The sequence below is a fragment of the Anticarsia gemmatalis genome, chromosome 14 (assembly GCF_050436995.1).
Source record: "Anticarsia gemmatalis isolate Benzon Research Colony breed Stoneville strain chromosome 14, ilAntGemm2 primary, whole genome shotgun sequence".
Lineage (NCBI taxonomy): Eukaryota > Metazoa > Arthropoda > Insecta > Lepidoptera > Erebidae > Anticarsia > Anticarsia gemmatalis.
The window spans coordinates 11,139,173-11,161,754 of NC_134758.1; the positions used below are offsets into that span (position 1 = coordinate 11,139,173).

Consider the following 22,582-nt stretch of genomic DNA (forward strand, 5'->3'; position numbering starts at 1 on the left):
TTATGAGCTGAATCTTGATAAGTCATAAGAAAGCTGAAATTTACAGTTATTAACTGCATGTGTTACATTTTAGAAGAGTTCCATACGTATTACTGAAAAAATACTAGTAAAGCACTATAATTATTAAAACATTTACTTAAGTGAACTGATCAATCTGATCTCTTAACTATTAGTCTTATAGTCTGTGTAATGCACATTTTTTATCATGTCTTTGAGACACAATATTGATTATAATATGTTCAATAATAATATGTACTTTGAGAATAGAATAGTTTTTAGTAATAATGCCATTGCAAAGTGCCAATTGCTATCAAATAAAAAATGCTTGGCTATTATAAAAAAATGTCTCAATGTGTCTGCAATTTATATTCATTGTTGACTGTAAATTAATAGGTATCACATCAAGGTCTCTCCAACAAAGGCTTGATTACTCAAATAAAAGCCACAAATTATCCCCAAATTGTAATTCACATTATAATAATATTAATCACTATGAATAACTGTACATTATCATCACATTTTTCAAACAATCAACGTAAGAATTTGAGATACTAAGTACAGATCGGCACATTACTTCCATTTTGGAATCATTACATTACTGAACGAGATATCGTCATGTCGTTGTTAAATAAAACGTTTTATTTACAAAAATATACAAAAAACTTTATTTTTATAATCATTGCTACAGGCAATGATAGTGGTGTTCAACTTCGCATTGTAGCGATTTTCCCGCCTTTCGTTGACAGGAGCACTGTGTTGCACTTTGAGCACTTAGGTATGTAGGAAACTCTGGAAGATTTGTTGGCAAGGCTAGGTGTCGTATTTCTCTCCGTCACACTGGCTGGCCCAGAACAAACAATTTCCGATACCGCTATAACAAATTAATATCACTGCTGCGAGGAAGACGACACTGCAAACGGTACACGGCTTCCTTTCTAGGAAAAATCCTATTAGATATAACACCATGAACATAACATGTGTGTTCACTAAAGCCGGGTTCACGGGCTTCGGAATTAGAAGCACAGGGATTAGCCATTGCAAACAATACATGTCGCCGAGTACGCGTGCGAATGGTCAACACTATCGCGTAGCACTAACGTGGATTAGCATTTGTGTCGCAATCGACATGATTCCTATGATAACTTCATTATTTTTACCGATTTAGACAATGTTGATGCAATTTCGATTTGCGTTCAATTTCTGACAAGTTGAAGTGACAAAGTGACAGATAAGCAGTTGCCATTAAATGAAATAAATTTTTAATTTATTGCCAACATAATAAAATTACGTTCCGTTTCAGTGTAGGTTCGTAGGTATGCGGAGTAGGTGAGCATTTCTTGATGTAACCTTATAATATTATATTTGTATGTATATTAATATGTAGCTTTCCTTCTACTTTACCCACTCCTGAGTTTGTATTTGTGTATTTTTGTAATATTCTGGTCTGTTTTGAGGCAAGGAAAGTTTGTAAGGATCTTACCAAGTAGCGTTCTTTGGTCTCTGCCTACCTCTACGAGAACAAGGCGTGATTTTAAGTATGTAGGTATGTGGTCTGAAAAAAAGGGCTCCTTTCTCCTCTCCACGCTAACATTAATTTCACTATCAGACGTAGGTATGATTCGCTAATATAATAAATAATGTCATTAAAATATCTTCTTATTTTTTATAATGTTTTCCCATTTAATGTTAATTCAGTTTCTTCAAAATGGTTGACTTTTTATTTAATAGCTAAAGGTACCAATCACATTTCAAGCACCCCATAGGAAAATAATGTGCCATTGTATTCTGAACGACACCATCTCATTTGTTTGGGCCGCTTGAGTCATTTGTTTACTTGCCAAAGTCTTTAGGCACTCAAGGGCCGTACACCGTTTAATCTTGAACCTTAAAACACGAAGGGATTTGCATTTACAGGGTGTTAGGAATGTAAGGATTACGCACATTGTTCGGGATTTGGTATTCATATTCATGTCATATATTTTTTATGAGTGAGATTGGCAATGGGCTTGCGGTTTGCTAGTTTATTTTTTAAGCTATCTTCTATCCTGCCACGGAATTATATATCCGTAGGGATCAATAAATTATTCAGCTTAATCGGTCAAACAATCTTAAGAAGTTAAATCGATCTTTTTAAAGCTGAGAACGGGTTACATGCACTTTACACTCATGCCACATGTTTGCTCAAAAATTTAGTGATAATGATTTTAATTATTTTGATCATCCAAATGTTCACTCAGTGTAAAAACCAAATCCACGACCCTTCAACTGTGCTATGGATACAAACAAAGGATTTGGATGCGTTTTAGATGCGACTAATTAATACTATGTAGCAAAGGTGCTACGCTCCTACGTTTCGCTACTGTTGTGTAACAGGGGTGTGGACACCGCACATATTTCACAGCCTCTATACATTTTCATATTTCAATATGTCGACCGTATGAGAATGCTCTCTGAACTTTGTCCGTGAGTTGGCATAATGCCAGCGTTCCCTAGCCACGTGAACGGGAGCTTATTAAAATTCTTATAAAAAACTAAATTGGAATGCGAAAAAAAGGAAAAGGTATGATTCTGTTTGCATTTGCAGAATTTAATTAGTATTTTTGAACCGATATCACACTTTTAACGTTGTTTATGAAAGTATTTAGGTACTTAAGTATTCCAAATGGGCTCGTGGCTTAGTTAACAACTGCCGCGCGGATCGATCTCTGAGGTTAAGCTACGCTTGCCGAGGTTGTTCTGTGGATGGGTGATCATCTTATAGATATCGAACTCCTCCGTGTTTCGGAAGGCGCGTTAAATTGTGGGTCCCGGCTGTGAATTTCGAAGATCTTTGACAGTCGTTAACAGTAGTCAGCAGCTTGAAAGTCTGACAACCAGTCTTACCGAAGGGTATCGTGTTATAGCCCAGGTAATTGAGGTCAGATAGGCAGTCGCTCCATGTAAAACACTGGTACTCAGCTGCATCCGGTGAGACTGGAAGCCGACTCCAACATTGTTTGGAAGAAAGGCTAAGCCATGATGAAGTATTCCAAATGGACTAGTATCGGAATAGTACTTACCCAATCGCATAAACTACGACGAGTCATTGAAAATATAAATTTCAGGTGTCAGTAAGAGTCGAAGTGCAAATACATATTATACTGAAATCATATTATTAAATATATACCTAGCTGTTAATATATGTATCGACGTCATAAATTATAATAAATTAATTCTTATATTTTCGACACCGACATTCAATATTGTTCAAGGGAGTAATGAATAAACGAGGTGATTAAACGGACAATGGCCGGTCTCGGAGGATAGTCCGCCATGATTGATAGAGCCTCTATTAAATAGATATTTATTAAAATATGTAAGGTCCGGGTAAAAGTATATTGTATCATGTTTCGTAGCATATTTTTCCCGCTAAATATAGAACCACAAAGGTTCTTTGACCCGCTTTTTGAGTTGCGGGCAAAAAGTATTTAGGTACTTACGTCCCTACTGACTTATGCGAGTGTTTTTGTAAAAAACTTTTGTGCACTTGTCTATTTGTTTTATTGCGATAAGCTTTAAACTAACTGAACAGATTTTCATACAAATTTTGCCATAAGAAAGAGTGAAGGACCTTTAGCGGAAATATAGTTATAATTTTTAACCGACAGCAAGGGGAGGATGTTTTTAATTCGACCGTATTTTTTTGAAGATATCGAAAATCCAGCGACTCCGAATTACAGCAGAATAATACCTACCAAATCATCCAGTAATCAATAAACAAACCAAAAACCGCACGACACAACCTCTTTCTCTTAAGTTCAGTATTTTATTTAAAAAGAGTTTCACAATCATTTATCAATGTCTGTGGTACTCGTCCCGCCTTCACCATTATCAATATAAACAATTTTGAACAAGTTTTGTTACTCAAACGCGCTTAGAATGTTAGTCAGAGACAATATTGAAACTATCAATCCTTTGTAGATGCTTCATTGAAATTGTGTACAAATTCTTCGAATGATCGGAAATTTTAGTCTCCATTTTGAAAATAAACCGTTATTCTCCATTTTCTAGATAAACTGTTTGAAAAGTCAAAGCCTTACTTTTATGAGCTTGGAACTCAAATGTTTAAATTAAATGACTCTATTGCACTAAATAGTCATCGCCCATACTTATCAATTGGTAGTTATGTAATTAATTCAATATGTATCAGACAGAGGATTATTTTATTGCAAAAGCAACTGTTCGTGAGGAATTTTTGCCTAAAGTACTAAACTATTCCATTTTGGATATCTAAAAATACGCGAAGGTATATCTGAGTATTTCCTGGCAATTCATCTATCAAGGTATGTTCAATCGAGTAGGTAGGTAGTGTAAAAACAATAACTTATTACACGCGCGTGACCTAAATATTCGAACTAATTAATTGATATAATGACATTTTAATTAGAATTTAATTTCCTTTGTTATTCACGGAGGTTTAATTAAATTTATAATCTAATTCTCAGTTCGTTAACAGTTCATTATGGCCGCGGTACATTTTATTGGCCATTTAATTTATAAAATCTCTTATTTGGCTAGCAAGCAATAAGTTTGAATGACTTTGATAACATTTCACGTCGTCAATGATAAAACTTTAAAAGTAAAAATTAGTTATTACTTTCAAAATTTTGTCGTTATTGTCTTAGCCTTTTAGGTGCAAAGATCAGATACACATTATTTTAGCGTCTTATATATTTATACCCAATGAAGGGCCGATTTTGACCGATAAGCCCAATACTTCCATGGGCCAAAACATATTTTGTAAACTTTTAAACAGTATTTAATATCTTAATAGCATTAGATATCCTTTATTCTGTACCTAACCATTTCACAAATTATTACAATTCTCAAACGATTCCAACTACCTACTATCGTTTCGGAGAAGCGTCTCGTTTCTTAAATAAAGTAACATGTCAATGGCACACGTTTCCTCACTACAGATAGTTTCCTATATCGTACAAGACAGTTTAAATCACCTCCCATATTTCTGCTGCGGTAACAAAGATCACGAACATTGCGTTAAGTCGTTACTCTTGTGTTCTAACGTGCAAAATGGCGGACATTGTTTGAGACAGACATTCATTTTAATAAGATTACTATTCTATCTGATCGGAGATAAAACTGCTTCTGTTGAAATGAATGAGAAACTATTGTAAAACTTTTGCTTGTAGTTTTTTGCTTTGAAACTGCTAACGATCTGATTTTCCAAGTTCTTCGGTTTCTGCTTCTAAACTGTTTCGATTTTTATTATAGCTTTGGATACTGTATTCATAGGAGCTGAGAAAGGATCCCGATTTATTTACCTTCTTTTTAACTAGGGGTAAAACTTGGCGGTAAAATTTTAAATTTGACACAACAGATGTGGTGTTAAAAATCGAAGTAGGTACATAGTTGTTTTGACCCAGTAGATGGTGAACAAGAGCACGTTGTTAAATCATGGTGAATATTTTAGGACTGTTCATCTTTAAACGATGATCGATTGCCACCAGTTTATTATTATTCCATTTGGTGTTTAGGAAGATAATTAAGAAAGTATAATAGCAAAGAAATCAACACAAGATTCTTAATAACTTAATTTGGTATTACTTTCTTGAGGTAAATTATAATGAACATAATATATCTATTGTACCAAAATATCCAGTCTTAATTTCTCGCTCCAAATTGCCATACACAATATAATAATCATTTGTTTCATAGTGACAAGGGTTTTGGGTCCAATGACACTATGTACTCTGTCCCTTTCTTTACCGTTTAAACTTGTGGAATAGAACATAAGATTGAGAGGTCATAGTCCTTATTAACATAGGTTATTCAATTTTAATCTATACTTGATTTTTATTTGATATTTGAATTATTGTATCGTATTAGATAGATCGTTGGCTGACTTTCGAAAGAATTTTTTATTAAGGTAACCTACTTAAATAGTTATGAGAAAGACGACAAGAAACAGTGCAGGAATCGGTTTTTTTCAGGCAGTCCACAGAAGGCAACAACTAACACAAACTATTCAAGAGGAGTAACTACTAAATTACAAATAAGAACCAAAGACATACATAATATATCTGGCCCGTGTGGGAATCGAATCCACGCCTTAAATATAATAAGACTTCACAATTTCATAAAAATATGTAAAGCTTAGCTAGTTCAAGCAATATTGTATTAAGTGACGTCGCCTATAAGATCGAGCATTCGTTAAAATTTTAGTTTTCAATGATTGCAAAGGTTTTGCTACAGATGTTGTTAATTACATTCATAAAAGATAAGTAGAAACGAAATGAATGAGAAGATCTTTATCTCATCTAGTACTATGTATTGTACCAACAGTTAAACCCCTGAATCACTGTTATTCAGGTGTAATCAACCTTTCACGCTGCCATTTTCCTGTCGAGCACAATCAACGTATTTCAACAACAATGAGACTTATTTGTGTTCACAGACGTTCAAAATCCAAGCCATTTTCATTGAAAAATTTCCATTTGAGTGTAAGTCCCATGAAAGGGCATTAGTCTCGCGCATGCGCGGAACAGAAGGGACCTCCCACACCCCCACATCGGGAGAGTTTCCCGCCAGCGGCGCGCGTTACGTGACCGCTCCTTTCACAAATATATCAAAAATAAAACCAAAAAATATGTTAATTTAACCAGTTTTGTGTTACTCCATACAAATAACGAAGTTCAGTGAATAATTCTTATAAAATAAATCAGTGTTTAATATAAAATGTACGATAATAAATCAATAGAGATGCCATTAAACATAAAAGCGATCGTAACGTTCACGTGTAATTTATTGGTCCTCATTATGTGCCACGACACGGAATCTGAATCGTTTTAAACAATGACAATACGACAATAATAGATTTAAGCTGTATTTAGTAAAATAAAATTGAAAAGATGGCGAATACAGCACATTTGATGAGGCGGCAGAGTTCGCGGGACCTGTACGCTCAGCGCTCCATAGATCGCATGGAGATGAAGGAACTGCGGGGCAGATTAGTGACCATGGAGAACGGCCACACATCTCATCGTACTCACGTCATGTACGGAGCAACTAACGAGGCGTTCGAAGACACCAGCCCGAACAGACGGTCTTCTGAGACCCCGACCAGCAAAGCCAGTTCTGTTGAAGAGCCTGAGGATTTGAAGCCTCAAGGTGGAGGAGCCGAGCGAGAGTCCTGGGACAGCAAACTAACTTTTCTCCTAGCGACCGTTGGATATGCAGTAGGATTGGGTAACGTGTGGAGATTCCCATACCTGGCTCAAAAGAATGGAGGAGGCGCTTTTCTGATTCCATATTTCGTGATGTTGGCAATTGAGGGGATACCGATATTTTACTTGGAGTTAGCTATAGGGCAACGGCTTCGTAAGGGTGCTATAGGCGTCTGGCACCAGGTGTCTCCGTATCTCGGTGGTATTGGCATCAGTTCTGCAGTGGTTTCCTTCAATGTGGCATTGTATTACAACTCTATAATCGCGTGGTGTTTGTTCTACTTCGCTCAGAGCTTCCAAGCGGAGTTGCCGTGGTCCGAATGCCCTAAGAAGTACTTCCCCAATGGATCTTATATAACAGAACCGGAGTGTGCCGTAAGTAACCTTTCTATATTTAGACATACGACCTTTTTCTTTGTGGTTTTTGAGGGTATTTCGACAAAAATGTGTGAAGAAATTTCGATGCTAGCTAGCTAGCTAGTAGCTCTATAACAGTATATTCTTTTCTTAAGCCTTTATTTCAATGACGGCTTTCAACTCTACGAGCGTAAGTCAGAACCCCATAATAAGAAAAACACAGTTATAATAATCTTCTTAAAACTATGAAATATAAAAGTAGAAACGCATTTGGCTTCCCTACTAGCTGGATAAACTAAAATATTGCTAAACATTCTTACGTCTAAATAATTTAAACATAATTTATTACATAACTCTTGCCTCTCTACACTGTTTTAAGTGCAGTTTAAATTATATGTTAGACATCTTCTGTAATATAAAATATCGTACAATTTGGAGATGATGACTATTTGATAAAAAATGCAAATTAATTTAACGAGATATTGTATATTCTTGTGTGGAGTTAAAATGTTGAGGACAAAGCTTATATAGCGAGATCTAATCTCCAAAGTAATTTCGTATATTGTCCCGTCGTTTCATACAATCTGGTCGACCCGTTTAGCGAAACGGCTGTTTCTCAAACATTGTCTTCAATATAGTGCCTCGATTCTCTACTACTATCGACTACCGACAACCGAACTGTCATCGAGAAATTTTGTATGAAAATCTGATCAGCGCCTCTGACGGGTGTCGTAGGAAACATTTTGGCAGTACATTCTAAATGTCAAAATTTCGATAGCTAGCCGGTTGTCGGTAGTCGATAGTAGAGGAGAATCGAGGCACTGGTCGACCCGTTTAGTGAAACAGCTGTTTCTCAAACATTGTCTTCAATACAGATCAATATCTTTAGGACCACACTGATTGGACGTTAGAGCAACGGCAATATTTCATTTCCCAATAACTATATTGGGAAATGAAATATTGCCGTTACTCTACTGTATTTATTGTTGGTAAAACAAAGTCTATCGGAAGAAATAATATTTGTGGGAAAGCAATTAGAAGCTGAAGATTGATGGAATAATTAATCAAAAAGCTCATAACTGTATTGAACTTACATAAATTTTATAGATATTGATAACAATTAAGTTATACATCATAATTTTGTAATAAATAACGTCTTAATACCATTGATTTTTTAACCGGCGATCGCTTACATTACATGCAGTGTTGGCCATAAATATTGTCATAGGTTTGACTCTAACATCTTAGACATTTCATACAAATGTCTTATCTAACATGTCTAAGCTCTTTATTGGTCTATGATCTATTTAGCTCTTAAAAGTAGGTAGTATACTAAAGCAGCAAATTTTAATGAGCATACGATATGCGACTTAAACTTCATAAGCCTTCAAAAGCCGTTATTGGTATTAAACAACTTGATTTCAGTTCATAATGTTACATAAACTACACCAGCTATCGGCAAATGCAATAATCCTTTATTGACAAGAACTGGGCAACGTTCCAAAATTCTGGTGTATACTCAAAGATAAAAAAAGAAAAAATAATTTATTGCAAGTGGCCGGTACGTAGAAGTGGTTATATTTGAGGTTACTCTCACTAGCACAATAGGGTAGATATGACTACCAGTCAAATCAATTTCTCTCTATGAAATGTCAAAAATACATTTTAGTATAGGAATACGAAATAGTGACGTCACAGTTTCGTATTTTCGTTGATATCAAAGTTAATAAAATGTTTTAGTCTGTAGTAATTACAATTTCAACACTATTTACCACCAAAATTACATAGCCTGGGCATTTTATATGAACTTTTTACGAATACATGTTTAATAATTTTTCGTTAACCCAGTCTACTACCTACAGTTACTAATACTCTACAGTCGGTACTATCGAGTATCGAGAGTTTGATATCTAAAATGTACTGCCAAAATAGTTCGAACGACGCCCGCTAGAGGCGCTGATCAGGTATTCGTGTAAAATTTCTCGATAGCTAGCCGGTTGTCGGTAGTCGACAGTGGTAGAGAATCGAGCTACAAAAGATTGTATTAAACCTGTTACAATACATTTACTTCTGTCAGCATTTATGTTGTTCAGCCCATTGACGTCGATATAAGTCTGAAATATAGTGACGTTTTGATTGATCGATTTTTGCCACAAAAGGCTTTTATTGTTTGCTGGCCGTACGGTCGGCTTCACTTACAAGTAATTCTGGAAATAGCTTAGAAGTAAAAACCTCTTCGATGGTATCAATTGGACCTTAATTATTAAAATGGCTCTTTAACTATAAAATATATTTAGTTAACGATAGTACCTTATATTATTATTTGTATCAAAAACTTAGCCTATTTAGCAAGCTGCTATATAAAACTTAGCTAAAAAAATACGAGTCCGTGTAAAAATAGGTTTAGTAAAACGGTAATTTAGAGACAATAAACAGTCCAAATAGAATATTAAATGAAAACCATATTCTCAAAAACAAACTATCACAAAGCTATTAAAATTTTACTGAAAAATAAATAAAAGCTTAAAAGATTTTCATGCACAATTTAAATGAAATTTTTATACAAACAATTTCCCAGCGTTGCGGCGTGCTGACAGGCATGTTTGAAACGTCACCAGTAATGGCGGGTTTCGACCAAAAGTTACATACACTCGGTATATTGATTGAACCACAATATGGAAAAACTTTTACATTATATAAAGTTTTAAATCGATTTACAGGTTATATTGTAAGTTTTATTATTGTAACTAGCCTGTTTTACCCGAAGTTGAAAGCAGAGGTATCAAATACACGTACGTTTCGCCGTTTACAATGTCAGTCCGATGAAATAGGGGGCATGAGTATTGCCATATAACGAGCACAATGCTAACCACCGTCTTAGTCCAGTCATTTAAGCTTAGATTAGGTAAGAATCTCGGAATTCGAGATACCCAGCTGTAAGTCTGTAAATACTTGTATATTGACACCCTAAAAGTTGTCTCAAAACCTACATATGGTAGGGTGTACGCAACTATAAAATTTCAAGGTCAAAAGTCACAAAAACCGATTTTTTGCGCTTTTTTTGTAAATATCTCATTTTCTATGGGATTTTTGCTATTTGTATTTTTATCAATATTGTACAGTATAAAATTCTCTACAAATATTGTTTGAAAACATTTTTTTTACGGTGAACCGTTTTCGAGATATAGGGCGGAGAGCGCATTTCAGATCAACCGGTGCCTCCGGTCGAAAATGCGCCATATATAGTTGATGAACTATCGATAAATCAATGATTATAAATATTCGTCAATTTCTATTAACTATTATATTATATTTTATCATTTTCTTCATATATTAAATCTATATCTATACAAAAATACTGATAACCGTTTCCTAAAATTAAAAATTAATTAAAGTAGAAACTTAAATCATATTATAAGTATATTTCTATTGATGATGTCTATCTGGGCTATATAAACCGCGCAACTTAATTTGATGTAATTTGGCGTAGACATTAGACCTATAACAAAAATATAATTAAAACAGAATAGCGCAATAAAACCTCTCTCCGATTTGCTAATCGAGCCCGTTACCTCGCGATCATCAAATACACCACAGCCGCAGAAAAACAATCTCAATATTAGTATTTCAAATATTAATTCAAAAAGTCGCAGAATGACATTTTGTTTTGCTATAATTTACAGGCTTAGCCCCGTGGCTGGTGACCCATAACCCGGTGGGTTAGGGGACCCCTCGCAATAAATCTTGTTGGCTATACCTTCCGTTCTATATACAGATGTTTTTAACTATGTAAATATCTGCATATTCTGCGTATTTATCATGTTCGGATGTATATCACATATTTTATTGATGGAGTGACAGTTTGTGTGATTAGTAGTGTATAATACGCCCTGTTATCGCGAGGAACTGATTCGTAAGTCAGAAAAAAGCTATTTCAATTTCACCGTAGCCCGTAGTTTGGCCTTTAATAAGGTTTTTCAATGTCGGGCGTACTAGTTAGGCCCTTACGATGTATATGCGGCCAATATCGCAACAAAGGGCGAAAAGCAGAAATGTTAGATTTTCGCATAGTAGTTTTAAATATAAAAACAATAGTTTTGATATTTATTTCTGTTATTTTGAGCAATAATATTGAATTACTACAGAGACTACGAAAGGTTCAACGTTTGCCACCAAAATGAATCTTTTCAATACGATCGATAAACGAAAAAAAGTAATTTGTTCTCCCACAAAGCGATTAAACCTATCTATAGAATCTTGGAAGCTATATTGTGAATTTATTTTCAAAAGCGATTTAGCTTTGTGTAGAGAAGTTTAATTCGAGTTTTAAGTCAGCTGATTACGTCTTTTATTTGCGAAATGGGTTATTGATTATATAGAACTTATTTCGGATGGTAATAAGTTTTCAGCATAATACTTCACCCTATATTTTAAATAACATTTCATCAGCCTATTGTAACTTTAAAGTTTCGCGTTGCATGTTAATCATATAAGAGAATTAACGCGAATAAGCACTTTACGTTGAAATGCCTGACGTTTCGGCGCAATGTTATCAGCCTTATTATGAAATAAACACGATTATAACTTTTCACTATATAAACATTGGATGTAAAAGAGTACATCATATTCCGAGAAAATGTTCCGTCAGCAAATGTAACAGGAAAATACAGAATTTAATAAACCAATCGAGAAATATACTCTTATACAATATGGCGCCCGCATTCAATAATTGTCGATGCTCTATTGTCGATGGTTCGCAAACAAAACGCGTCCTATTTTAATTAATTGTCTATTTTACGAGCTTTTGCCGTGAACTAGATACGGAATATCGATGTCACAGAGCTTATTGTTTTTGTTTATTCAATTATTTGAATATTAGTTGAAAGCTTTGTAGTAATATGTCAGTTTTGTATAGTCACGGGTCGTATGAAACATACATATGTTATTATTTGCTACAACTGTGTAGACTAACTGGTATATTTAGGAGTTCTATAAACAAGCAATGCTTTAACTCGATTCTCTACTACTATCGAATACCGACAACCAGCTAACTATCGAGAAATGTTGTATGAAAATCTGATCAGTGCCTTTAACGGCCATCGTAGTAAGTGTTTTGGCAGTGCATTTTAAATGTCTAACTTTCAATATTTGATGGTTCCGATTGTAGAGAATCGCGCTACTGGTCTCTAAGATTGTATTGAAAAATTTACATTTCATCGCGGATTCAGCAGTTATTTGTTGGTGAAACCTTACTGATAAAAAATTCAGTTCCTGCTTCAATTAAGAATCTCCTATTGGCACTTACGGGCGGACTCAAGACTCTTCACTCAATACGAGAGGAGCTGCTAATTTTATCTGAACAAGAGTAAGATATCATACCATTACATGTGTTGGGTAACATTGGTGGGACCATCTTCTTACTTTAACCAATGGATAAATAAATATATAGTGTCTTGCCAGCTCTTCTTATTAGCCTTACCTTTCGAACTGGCGGTAAATTCACTACGTGTTTTTAGGTAACCATCATAAGTGTCCGTACTTGACTTGAATTAATAAATGATTTGATTTAGATTTTTAATTCCACCTAAACTGTAAAAACGTCAGCACACAGCAACTTAAAAACAGTTTTTCGATAGTAAAATCAAGCATTTTACATGATTTAATGACTTGAAATTGAAGTTAGCACTTGACTTTACCAAGTTAATTTGTTTAGTGTCTACAAACAAACGTGAAATTGTAAAACTGAACGACTGAAACTATGTTTTTGTAAATCGTAGACGGTCTTCTCGACACAGGCATGCCTAGTGAGAAGACCACCAGATATTGTTCCTACCGTTAAGAATGTATCAGCTTTAGATATAGAAATAATGTGAAGTGTTTATTTTAGAAACTTGTATTTGTCTATTGCTGCAATAAATATTTTTCATTTTCAAAGTACAAACACCTTCGTATAGTCAAAGTATTCCCCAAGTCTAGCCAGCTGGCTGATAACCGCAAAGCGTGCTTGAATTACTATGAACTCAATTTGTTCGCCTCAAATATCTATCGGACCGAACCGTTTGTCGACAAATTTAATGCTAATTTCAGAGAGTATCTAACCAAACAGCAGTTAACACTATTTGCTGCCAAATCCGAGTGTAGAGCCTCTTTAATTGCATATATTTTAAATAGGTATATTGAAATCACGAATTGCGTTTGATTATAAACGTACGGTGTCAGAAATCTTTTCATTTATTTACAACTTCGTAGCTCGGTTTAAGGTAGTGTTTTCGAATTATTTGTGAATGTTCCGTCTATAATCTGTATTTTGCTCTCAAATTATTATCTTTATTAAATCCCATTCAACAAATTTTATTCATAACTTATCAAAAGGATCTAGTAGTTAAAAACTAAACAATATACGTACACACAATTTACGAGGCAGTCATAAAATAATCTAAATATCCCACTTTTATTGCTCAAAGGTATAAAAAAATACCTTTTACGTTTTACAGTTGATGTTCGTGTTTAATTTCAAAGTTATGTCTCTGAAATGGAAATTTTCCTCGAGACGTCTTTAAAAGACTTATTTACAAGAGTTACGTACCTTGGATACATGCTTGATGTTTGTTATATGCCGAAACAAATAGGTATAAAACAATTAATCATGAAAAGAGTGCTCTTAGTACACTAATTATTGTATAGTGCACCTTAATTGACTTCTTAAGGTTGGATACATACTCTGCGAGACTTAATAGCACGTAGCAAAGTTTCACTTTTATAAAAATCTGTGATAGTTCGGTCTGATGCGCTATTCAATTATTGGGTAATTCTCATTTTCCTTGTCCGAATATCTGAATATGTGCCAATCGGCTTTCATGATTTAAATTTAATTTAATTTTACTTTTATAAAAATCTGTGGAAGTTCGGTCTGATGCGCTATTAAATTATTTACTTATTCAAAAGTGGTGAAAACGGCCTGAACCATTTTTATTTTATTCTACCACAAAGATTATATAAAAATGGCTAAACAGTGCCATATAAACGTAGTAGAAATCACATAACCTATAAATAAAATGAAATGTCCGACATTTATTTCTCGTTGAACTCAGTTCTATTCACTGCAGTTATAAGAGTGGTATATAAAAGCAATTCAATGGATAGCGCGGTTCATATTGATCTCGAGTTGAGAGTTTATACAAAACGTAATTGAACTGCAACTGTAAACATAGAATATGCACCGCAAAAAGTTTATAGAGTAAACCAGTATCGATATTTCGAATGAGAAGTTTTTTAAAACGTTGATTTGAAGCGATTTTTTTGCCGGCCGAAATACGTGTATTATACAAACACACATTCTGCACTATTGGGGATAGGTAGAGAATGGATTGTTGTATCTGTTAGGTGTGGTTGCTTTTTTGTTCTACGATTTACTTTATAAAATGGCTTATAAAGTAAATTAATTCATGTAATCAGTTAGATTACGTCAATGAACGAGAATATCTTATAGAATCAATGTATTGATTTTATCTTAACTAAATGATGCTAAAACCATCCCTTAACTAGCCTTTACAGTACTTCATACCTATATAATTATATATTAAACCAGCATAATATTAAAATAATCTAACAGGCAACTTGTACTTCAATTTGTGTCCAAGTCATTCAAAATCTATATCAAACATCTATGGTCATGTCTGTATCAAAGACAATCACGCCGTATGTGTGGCCTCACTGAAACCGTTCCAGTTTCAAATCAGTATACGATCGGCCATTGCTATTCACGACCACAGAGCAACATCGAGTTACGTAACTATGTATTTCGGTTTAGCTAGTTTGAACTTTGAAGAGATCATTCAGTTTCGAATTGTATAGGAAAACTTATGTAAGAGAATGTCGAAAATTATGTACATGTTTTAAATATGCTGTTTTTGATGAGTTGTGTTTTTTGATACGTGTTTGTGGTGATTATTGAGCTACCGTAGTAAAGTGATGTTAGATTGTTTTTAGGTTTCTTTAAGAATATTATGTGATTAGCGTACCTATTCAAAACTGGTCCGGTAGTTCCTGAGATGGATACATTCGGCTAAACCAATAGTTTTTCAGTTTTAATATAGTATAGATAGATTTATTTAATGTAGTTTCTAGAACAGTATTTCTAAGTTACTGGAAAGGAAAAGCAACATTTTCTCGTAATATTATAAAGGTCTTAAGCGCGATTGAAAAATAAAGGTTTGGATACCTTATTTGTTTATAATATTAGGTATGGGTACAGTCGCGATAGTTTATAATCGTTACCATTTGCGCGGTCGCGTAATTTGCACAATTTCTATTTTACGTGCTTTACCTTTAATCTGCTTAATTTTAAATACTTGCGAAATAGCTCTTGTAAAAACAAAAAACAACTTTAGCTAACAAGGTGGAGATAATCTCCTCTAGAGGTACAACATTTTTACGCTAATCTTCAAAGACATTCTGTAACAAGCATTGTGGTTATAAAAAGTAATTCGTGACTTTTATCCGAACTTGTGCTACTGTTGTTTTAGAGGTAAAATTATTTTTTAAGGATGTGAGTTTTCATATTTCAATTGTTAAATAAATTATAATATTTATTAAAAAGTTTTTATTTGTAGGGGCGATAATCGAGAATAATTACAGTAGGGAAATTATTTACTTAAGTATTAAAATGATGATAATAAAGTATTTTTTACGGAATATATACTTTAAGCGGTTTAAAAAGGTTTAAAAAGGAGAAAAAATTGAAATAATAGTTTAAAAAGGTGGAGGCTTTAGCTTCATGTAAGTGGCGAAATTAAGTACTGCAAGAAAATCTGTATTTGTATTTTTGCAAAAACGTAGTGTATTTGCTTTTTTAAAAAAAACTGAAACAGCGTAATTTTCTTCATACTAATAAAAAAGAGTTGCCAACTACATAAAGTTTTTGATCGTAAAAGCTTTCCCGAGCTCAATATATTGCAACTTGCAGGTCTTATTATATTGGCATTATGCCAGCAGTCCAAGCGTTTTTGTTCCAAACTCTTCACAACTTGTATGGAAGAAGTTTTTATCTAGAATAAGCTGAGAATATTTTTTATTCAACAAGTTAAGCATTTTTATAAAGTATTGTTTGAGGAACTAAGTGCGAAAATGCTTATTCTTAGCTAGCTTTTCACCCCGGTTTTGATCGTCTATAGGTAGTATTAGTCCTACCTAAGTTGCGATTAATTTTTGTATAATTTGTTTAGAGTTTTCATACACCAATTAATAAACTATAAAGAAAATTAAGACTAAAATTGGTCTAAGATTCTATTCATCTAATAGATGAAAGATGATTCTCAGCCTTTCTTTGTATAAATTATAAAAAATGCTTTTACTAAGTCTTAAGTAATGCTAAAACAAATTATACAAAGATTTCAATTAAAATAAAAGAAAATGGAATCTCTAGCGCGCGAGGAGCACTCGTTTCCGAGTTCCGACAATTTTCTCTTAAATGTAACATCTGTAAAAAAGGGTTACCAAGAGGTAAAATTTATCTAACATGAGAATTGGGACAAGGTTGGGTTACTATGGACTTTTACCCTAATGGGGGTTTGTACCCACTTGGGGTTTAGTGGGTCACGTCATGGGGTCGCATCAAGTTACATTTGTTGAAAACAGTTAATTAATTCGAAGGCGTTGTTTTGAATAACATGGGTTTAACAATAATAATTAGTGTTGTTTTTTCGTGAACGACCATGACGGAAAGGGTGTGACTGTGAAGAATAAATCTAAACAAATTGACTTGACGACGTGGTAAATCCGGCCAGAATGAGGGCAACTTTATATATTTATAAAGTTGCATGAAATAATTCAGTGCTAAATTTATAAAATAGTAACTTAACTAAAAAATACGCGCTGTCAAAGTACTTCTATTTCTATTCTACTACAAGTTTGAAAAAAATGGTTTCATTTTAAAATTCCATTTTAAACGCTCGCAAGTCCTAAATCTTACAACAATCGAATAAGCAGTATTTTGCAGTTGGCTGCAAACGCGGTTCCTGTGCCTCGCGATAACTGCTACTGTCATCTGTCAATTTGGCGCGCTCAAGCCGACGATTTGAAAGGCGAATGGCGGCTTTATTCTCTAAACTTGTTTATGGTAGCAGCTTTTATACAACGACTGGGATTTAAATCTCGTAAATTCTCGACTGTGACTCGGTGCAGCTTCATGAAGTTAAATTGTGGATTATTCTTTATTGTTTTGTAGAAACTGGCTTTTCCTTTTGATCCCTTAAACGTAATATTGGAGTATTACGTTGAAAGATGTCTCTAACCTTGGTTTATTACATAACTAGCTGACCCGCGTTACTTCGCTTGCGTCACATAAGAGAGAATTCGTCAAAATTTTTCCCGTTTTTGTATCATTTTTTACTCGTACTCTGCTCTTGTTGGTCGTAGCGAGATGATATATAGCCTATATATAGCCTTACTCGATAAATGGGCTATCTAAATCTGAAAGATTTTTTATAAATCGGACCAATAGTTCCTGAGATTAGCGCGTTCAAACAAACAAACAAACAAACTCTTCAGCTTTATAGTATTAGTATAGATTATAATATAACAACACGCCTTTTATAGCTTAAAGTGTAGACAGAGGTGTTTGTAATATTCCTACAGTTCTCCATTTAACAATGTTAGTGTCATATAAAAGAGGGCGAGCCTTTTAAAAACTTTTATGTCTTAAATATAATAATTCTATGGAAAACTTAGTTTTTTAATCACTAATTTGATACAAAATAGACTGTAGAACGCATTATAGAAAAAGCTTATTTAATAAGTTATCGGCATTATGATAAGCTGTTTTTAATATTTTATATCAGGTTACATTCTATCACAACGTAGCTAGACCAAAAAAACGAATCTATATTCCCCAAAACTCGTCAAATAGCCGGAAAATCTTTCCTCGATGGCCGGACCCAGTATTATATACAATAATACATACTTATAATAAATGTGCCGTTGAATCTCGTCTCCGGGGCTCACTTTTGTGTGGTTTATATGAGGCTCGCCGTGACGGGCTAAATGGAGTTATATCATGAGGATCCGCTCCCGAGGGGACAAATATTTGGCTCGATATACAGATTATATAATGTATTTCGAGAGACTTATAAATTAGTGATAGATATTGAGCTTTACTTAGGTATTAAAACTGTTGTAAGATTTTTGTTCCTTTCCTTTTGTGAGCGTTTAACATGCAATCTTTGGTCCACTTCCTGTGATTACTCCTATACGTTTTGTTTTGACACTCAGTTTAATCAAGTTATATATACAGACTAGCCTTCCGCCCGTGGCTTTCCCCGGGTGGCTTTCACCTCTTTGGGGAAGAATAATTTTTTAGCGGATACCTACGTCATAATGTCTACCTGCATGTCAAATTTCAGCTCGATTCGTACGGTGGTTTGGGCTGTGCGTTGATAGATCACTGTGTCATTCAGACAGTCACCCTTGCGTTATATGTATTTAGGTTTCATCAATAACTATATTTTTATAATAAATATTATCAGTCGATGATATAAGACCCTACAGGGAGTCTAGTGTTTTCCCATCGACGAAAAAAATAACGTGATGCTAACCAATATCTTTAAGAAATTTCTTTCTGAGTCTTGTTCCTAGTTATCATAAGAATAAAATAAAAGTCTTCAAAAAAACTATCTTTTCTAAAAAATACATTTCCTACAAAATTCAAATTATTCCAGCCGTTTATCAACCCTACTTAACAAATATTCTCTCGACAGCCGGGACCGGGTTGAAACCGTCTCTTGTCTATTAGACAAATTAGTCGCGTGTTAGAAATAGTTGCCAGCCTTCTTGCTAAGTGAAGTGTAATGAGTTCATTGACATTTTGTGTACGAGAGGTCAGTGAACTTAGATGTTCGATTTTGGGAGTTCTTTTGTTTTTGTACTTGTATTACCATTTCTATAGTAGGAATTAAGCATTGGGATAGATGTCATGCTATGTGTATAATTCAATAGTAGTTTTTTCTTGCGAAGATCTTTTCTGGGGCTAATGAAATATTCTCTCATGATTTTTAATGACAATACAACGTATTTACTGTATGTACTTGTTCTATTTAAAATTTAAATAAGCTACATTCAACAATATTTATTGCATATATTTTTTCTTCAAATAACCCAACTATAATCAATGACAATATGAAATGTGTTCTTCAGTGGGTGGTACAATACTAGAACCTTAATCGTGTATGTGCAAATGAAATTCCTTACTTAATAATTAAAAAACAGTAAATACAAGACAAAAAATGTTTATAACTGTAGCTGACTTTAAATTCCTTTTTTTACACTAGCCTATATCGGTGTCTAAATGCTCACTCGGATTATAATTTTTAAAATGTTTTAAAATTATATAAAAATTAATAAACTTAAAATAAAGTCGCCATACTCATTAGCAATCTTTAATACCACTCCTTCAAAGTGTGACGTAACATTTTAAGTCAAAACTTGTAAACGTCGACAATTTAGCGATGTTTGCGTCAAACTCTCGTTATGAGTTGAACATAATGTGCCAAGTTTTCTCTCTGTTTATGTACTGAAACGTGCTTGTTATGTAAATGTACTAATTATTATTGAAATTGTATGAAGGGTAATAATGGGAAAATAAATACATCACCCGTTAACCGAAGGTGTATGAAATACACTAATGTTTCGCCATTTACAGCTTTAGTCCCATGTAATCGGGGGAGAGTCTATTGCCTATATCATGTTTTCTTCTGACTCCATTTTCCTATTATTTTATATGTATATGTTACTGTGAAAAAATCTTAGGATTTACCACAGTTCGGGCTTTTACAGTAACATATACATAAATCAATTTATAGAATGGTTTAACACATTATTATTAAGCGTCCACAGCCCACTTCGAAACATTCCTCGTGCCGATTATCACATGTTTTGTTAAAACTTATCCATTATGTCCAGTAAAAAAACTGCCAAAAACCCGATACGAAAACGTTATAACAGTCCCAAGTGTAGAAAACTACCTTCAGCAATCTCAAAGTCAAAACGAAAGCAAATCCCACATCACGGTTAATCTTATAATCATGATGGTACTGGCCACATAGAACCTCGCGTTGCTTTTAATCCATTAAGCTCTATACAAGGTACATACATATATCGTATATATAATATATTGACTGCTTCCGTGGCGCAGTAGTTTACATCGCCACGCCGCTAAAATTTGGGAGGTCGTTCCCACATGGAACAATTATTTGTCCGATCCACAAATAATTGTTGTACTCTGTGTCCGTTGTTTATATGTTTGTAAAAGTCTCCGCGACACAAGAGGCAGTCTTAGTGACGGAGTTGTCGTTAAAAAAACATATATATATTGCAGAACTACCCACACTTTATAATCATGATGGAACTGGCCACATATAACCTCGCGTTGCCTTAATCCACTAAGCTTAATATAAGGTACATATATCGTATATGTTAGTAGTGCAATATGCACTTAGTGTGGATAGAGTTGGTATGATAGTATTGTGTAAGGTCATTGTTAGGTTAATGGGAAGGCTTTAGAGTTGATTCTGATGGTAGTGATGATGACGTAGAGGCAAGTTTAGGGGTGCTTTATAAGAATAAAAAATTGTTGATAGACGCTGGTTGAGTCATAAATCTCTATTAATATTATAATGCGAAAGTAGCTCTGTCTGTGTGTCTTTAACGCTTTCACGTCTAAACTACAAAACCGAAATTAAAATTAAAAAGCTAGTGTAATATAAAAATTAAAACTAGTTACCATAATTTAACTTTTGTTCCAACGAGGATTGTTTTCGCTTCGTTTGTTAAAAACAGATTTAAAGGTTTGGAATGGAACTCCTTACTTTGGTCTATGGTACCTTATTCAATAAATAAAGAGGTTAAAGTTTGCCTAAAAAATTAGAAGTACCTAAAAAACTCAAACTTCAAAAATTATAAAGAAAGCCTTTTCAAAACAAACTAATTGAAGCTCACTCACTGACATTTAAACCTATAAAAGTTGAGTGCATTATGAATGCAGCTATTTATACTACACAATAAGCTTGAAATAAATGGTAGCTCAGTTACAGTCTACGGTGTCTACGACGTAGGCGGCTACGGCGTAGGCGGCGCGTAGGCGAGAATCGACTGGCGTAGTACAGTAATATTTCACTGAAATTGGTAGTTATCCCAACACAAACAACGCGAGTTGTTTTTGAAACAATTTATATTATTTATTTGGAATGTTGACATTATTTACGAAATGTTTTTTGGGAACAGTTTTTTGCTACAGCCTGTATAAAGTGAATCAAGTTCAATTATACAGAGCGTTTGAAAAATATCGAAATTCTTGATTATATTTTAAAGTAATTAATATTAATGAAAATAAGTTAGTGAATTATTTTGTAAGTTATGAACAAAATTGAAAGTCAAATATTTGTAGGTTTTTAGGGCAAACTAAGAAAACGGGTGCCGTCGAAAGACGTCTAGAGGTTTAATGTGAAAGGCGATTAGTCGCCCAGCCGTTATTTCAATAGTAGAATTTATTTAACCACGCCGACTAACTCTGCAGTTAAAATGTAACAAAAAAGCAGCTCAAGCCTTTTGTACACATTCAGTCAAGAAATACAAAAAAAAAATTGATTGTGCAAAATACATAAACTACTTTTAAGCTAATAATAACATACTTAATTTAAACTGTTTCCTTTAAATTAATATTTCAATAACTAGTGCTTTAGTTATAATGTGTTAACAGTAAGGCCCTTCTCCCATTACGATACTTGTAGGGTACGATACTCGAGTATAATACTAGTTGGATACATGTTCGCTACCCGATGCTCGCATATTATGCAACTTAAAAGTTACTAAATTCATCATTTGTGCAAACTCGTTTTTTGTAGACTGACGTTATGTCGAGCGACTCCAGTGACGATGAAGCTCTTGCAGTTTTTTTGTTTTATAGAAATAGAAGACGTCAACGCAAGAGTAGAAAATACTGGATTCATCCA

General features: G+C 34.0%; 2 protein-coding genes across 2 annotated transcripts in view; one reads left to right on the top strand and one right to left on the bottom strand.

The window, feature by feature from the left end:
* Positions 1 to 449: 449 nt before the first annotated feature.
* On the bottom strand, positions 450 to 1,233 carry bc10 (BLCAP apoptosis inducing factor bc10). Its single transcript, XM_076122597.1, has one exon. It carries the CDS (start codon positions 1,048 to 1,050, stop codon positions 811 to 813), a length of 240 nt encoding a protein of 79 aa, XP_075978712.1. The 5' UTR covers positions 1,051 to 1,233; the 3' UTR covers positions 450 to 810.
* Positions 1,234 to 6,593: 5,360 nt separating this feature from the next.
* The window catches only part of LOC142978527 (sodium-dependent neutral amino acid transporter B(0)AT3), a 43,259-nt gene continuing 27,270 nt past the window's right edge, over positions 6,594 to 22,582 (top strand). Inside the window, exon 1 of the mRNA XM_076123006.1 lies at positions 6,594 to 7,598. Coding sequence (XP_075979121.1) covers positions 6,909 to 7,598 — 690 coding nt within the window. The 5' untranslated portion in view covers positions 6,594 to 6,908. The remainder of the gene's footprint in view (positions 7,599 to 22,582) is intronic.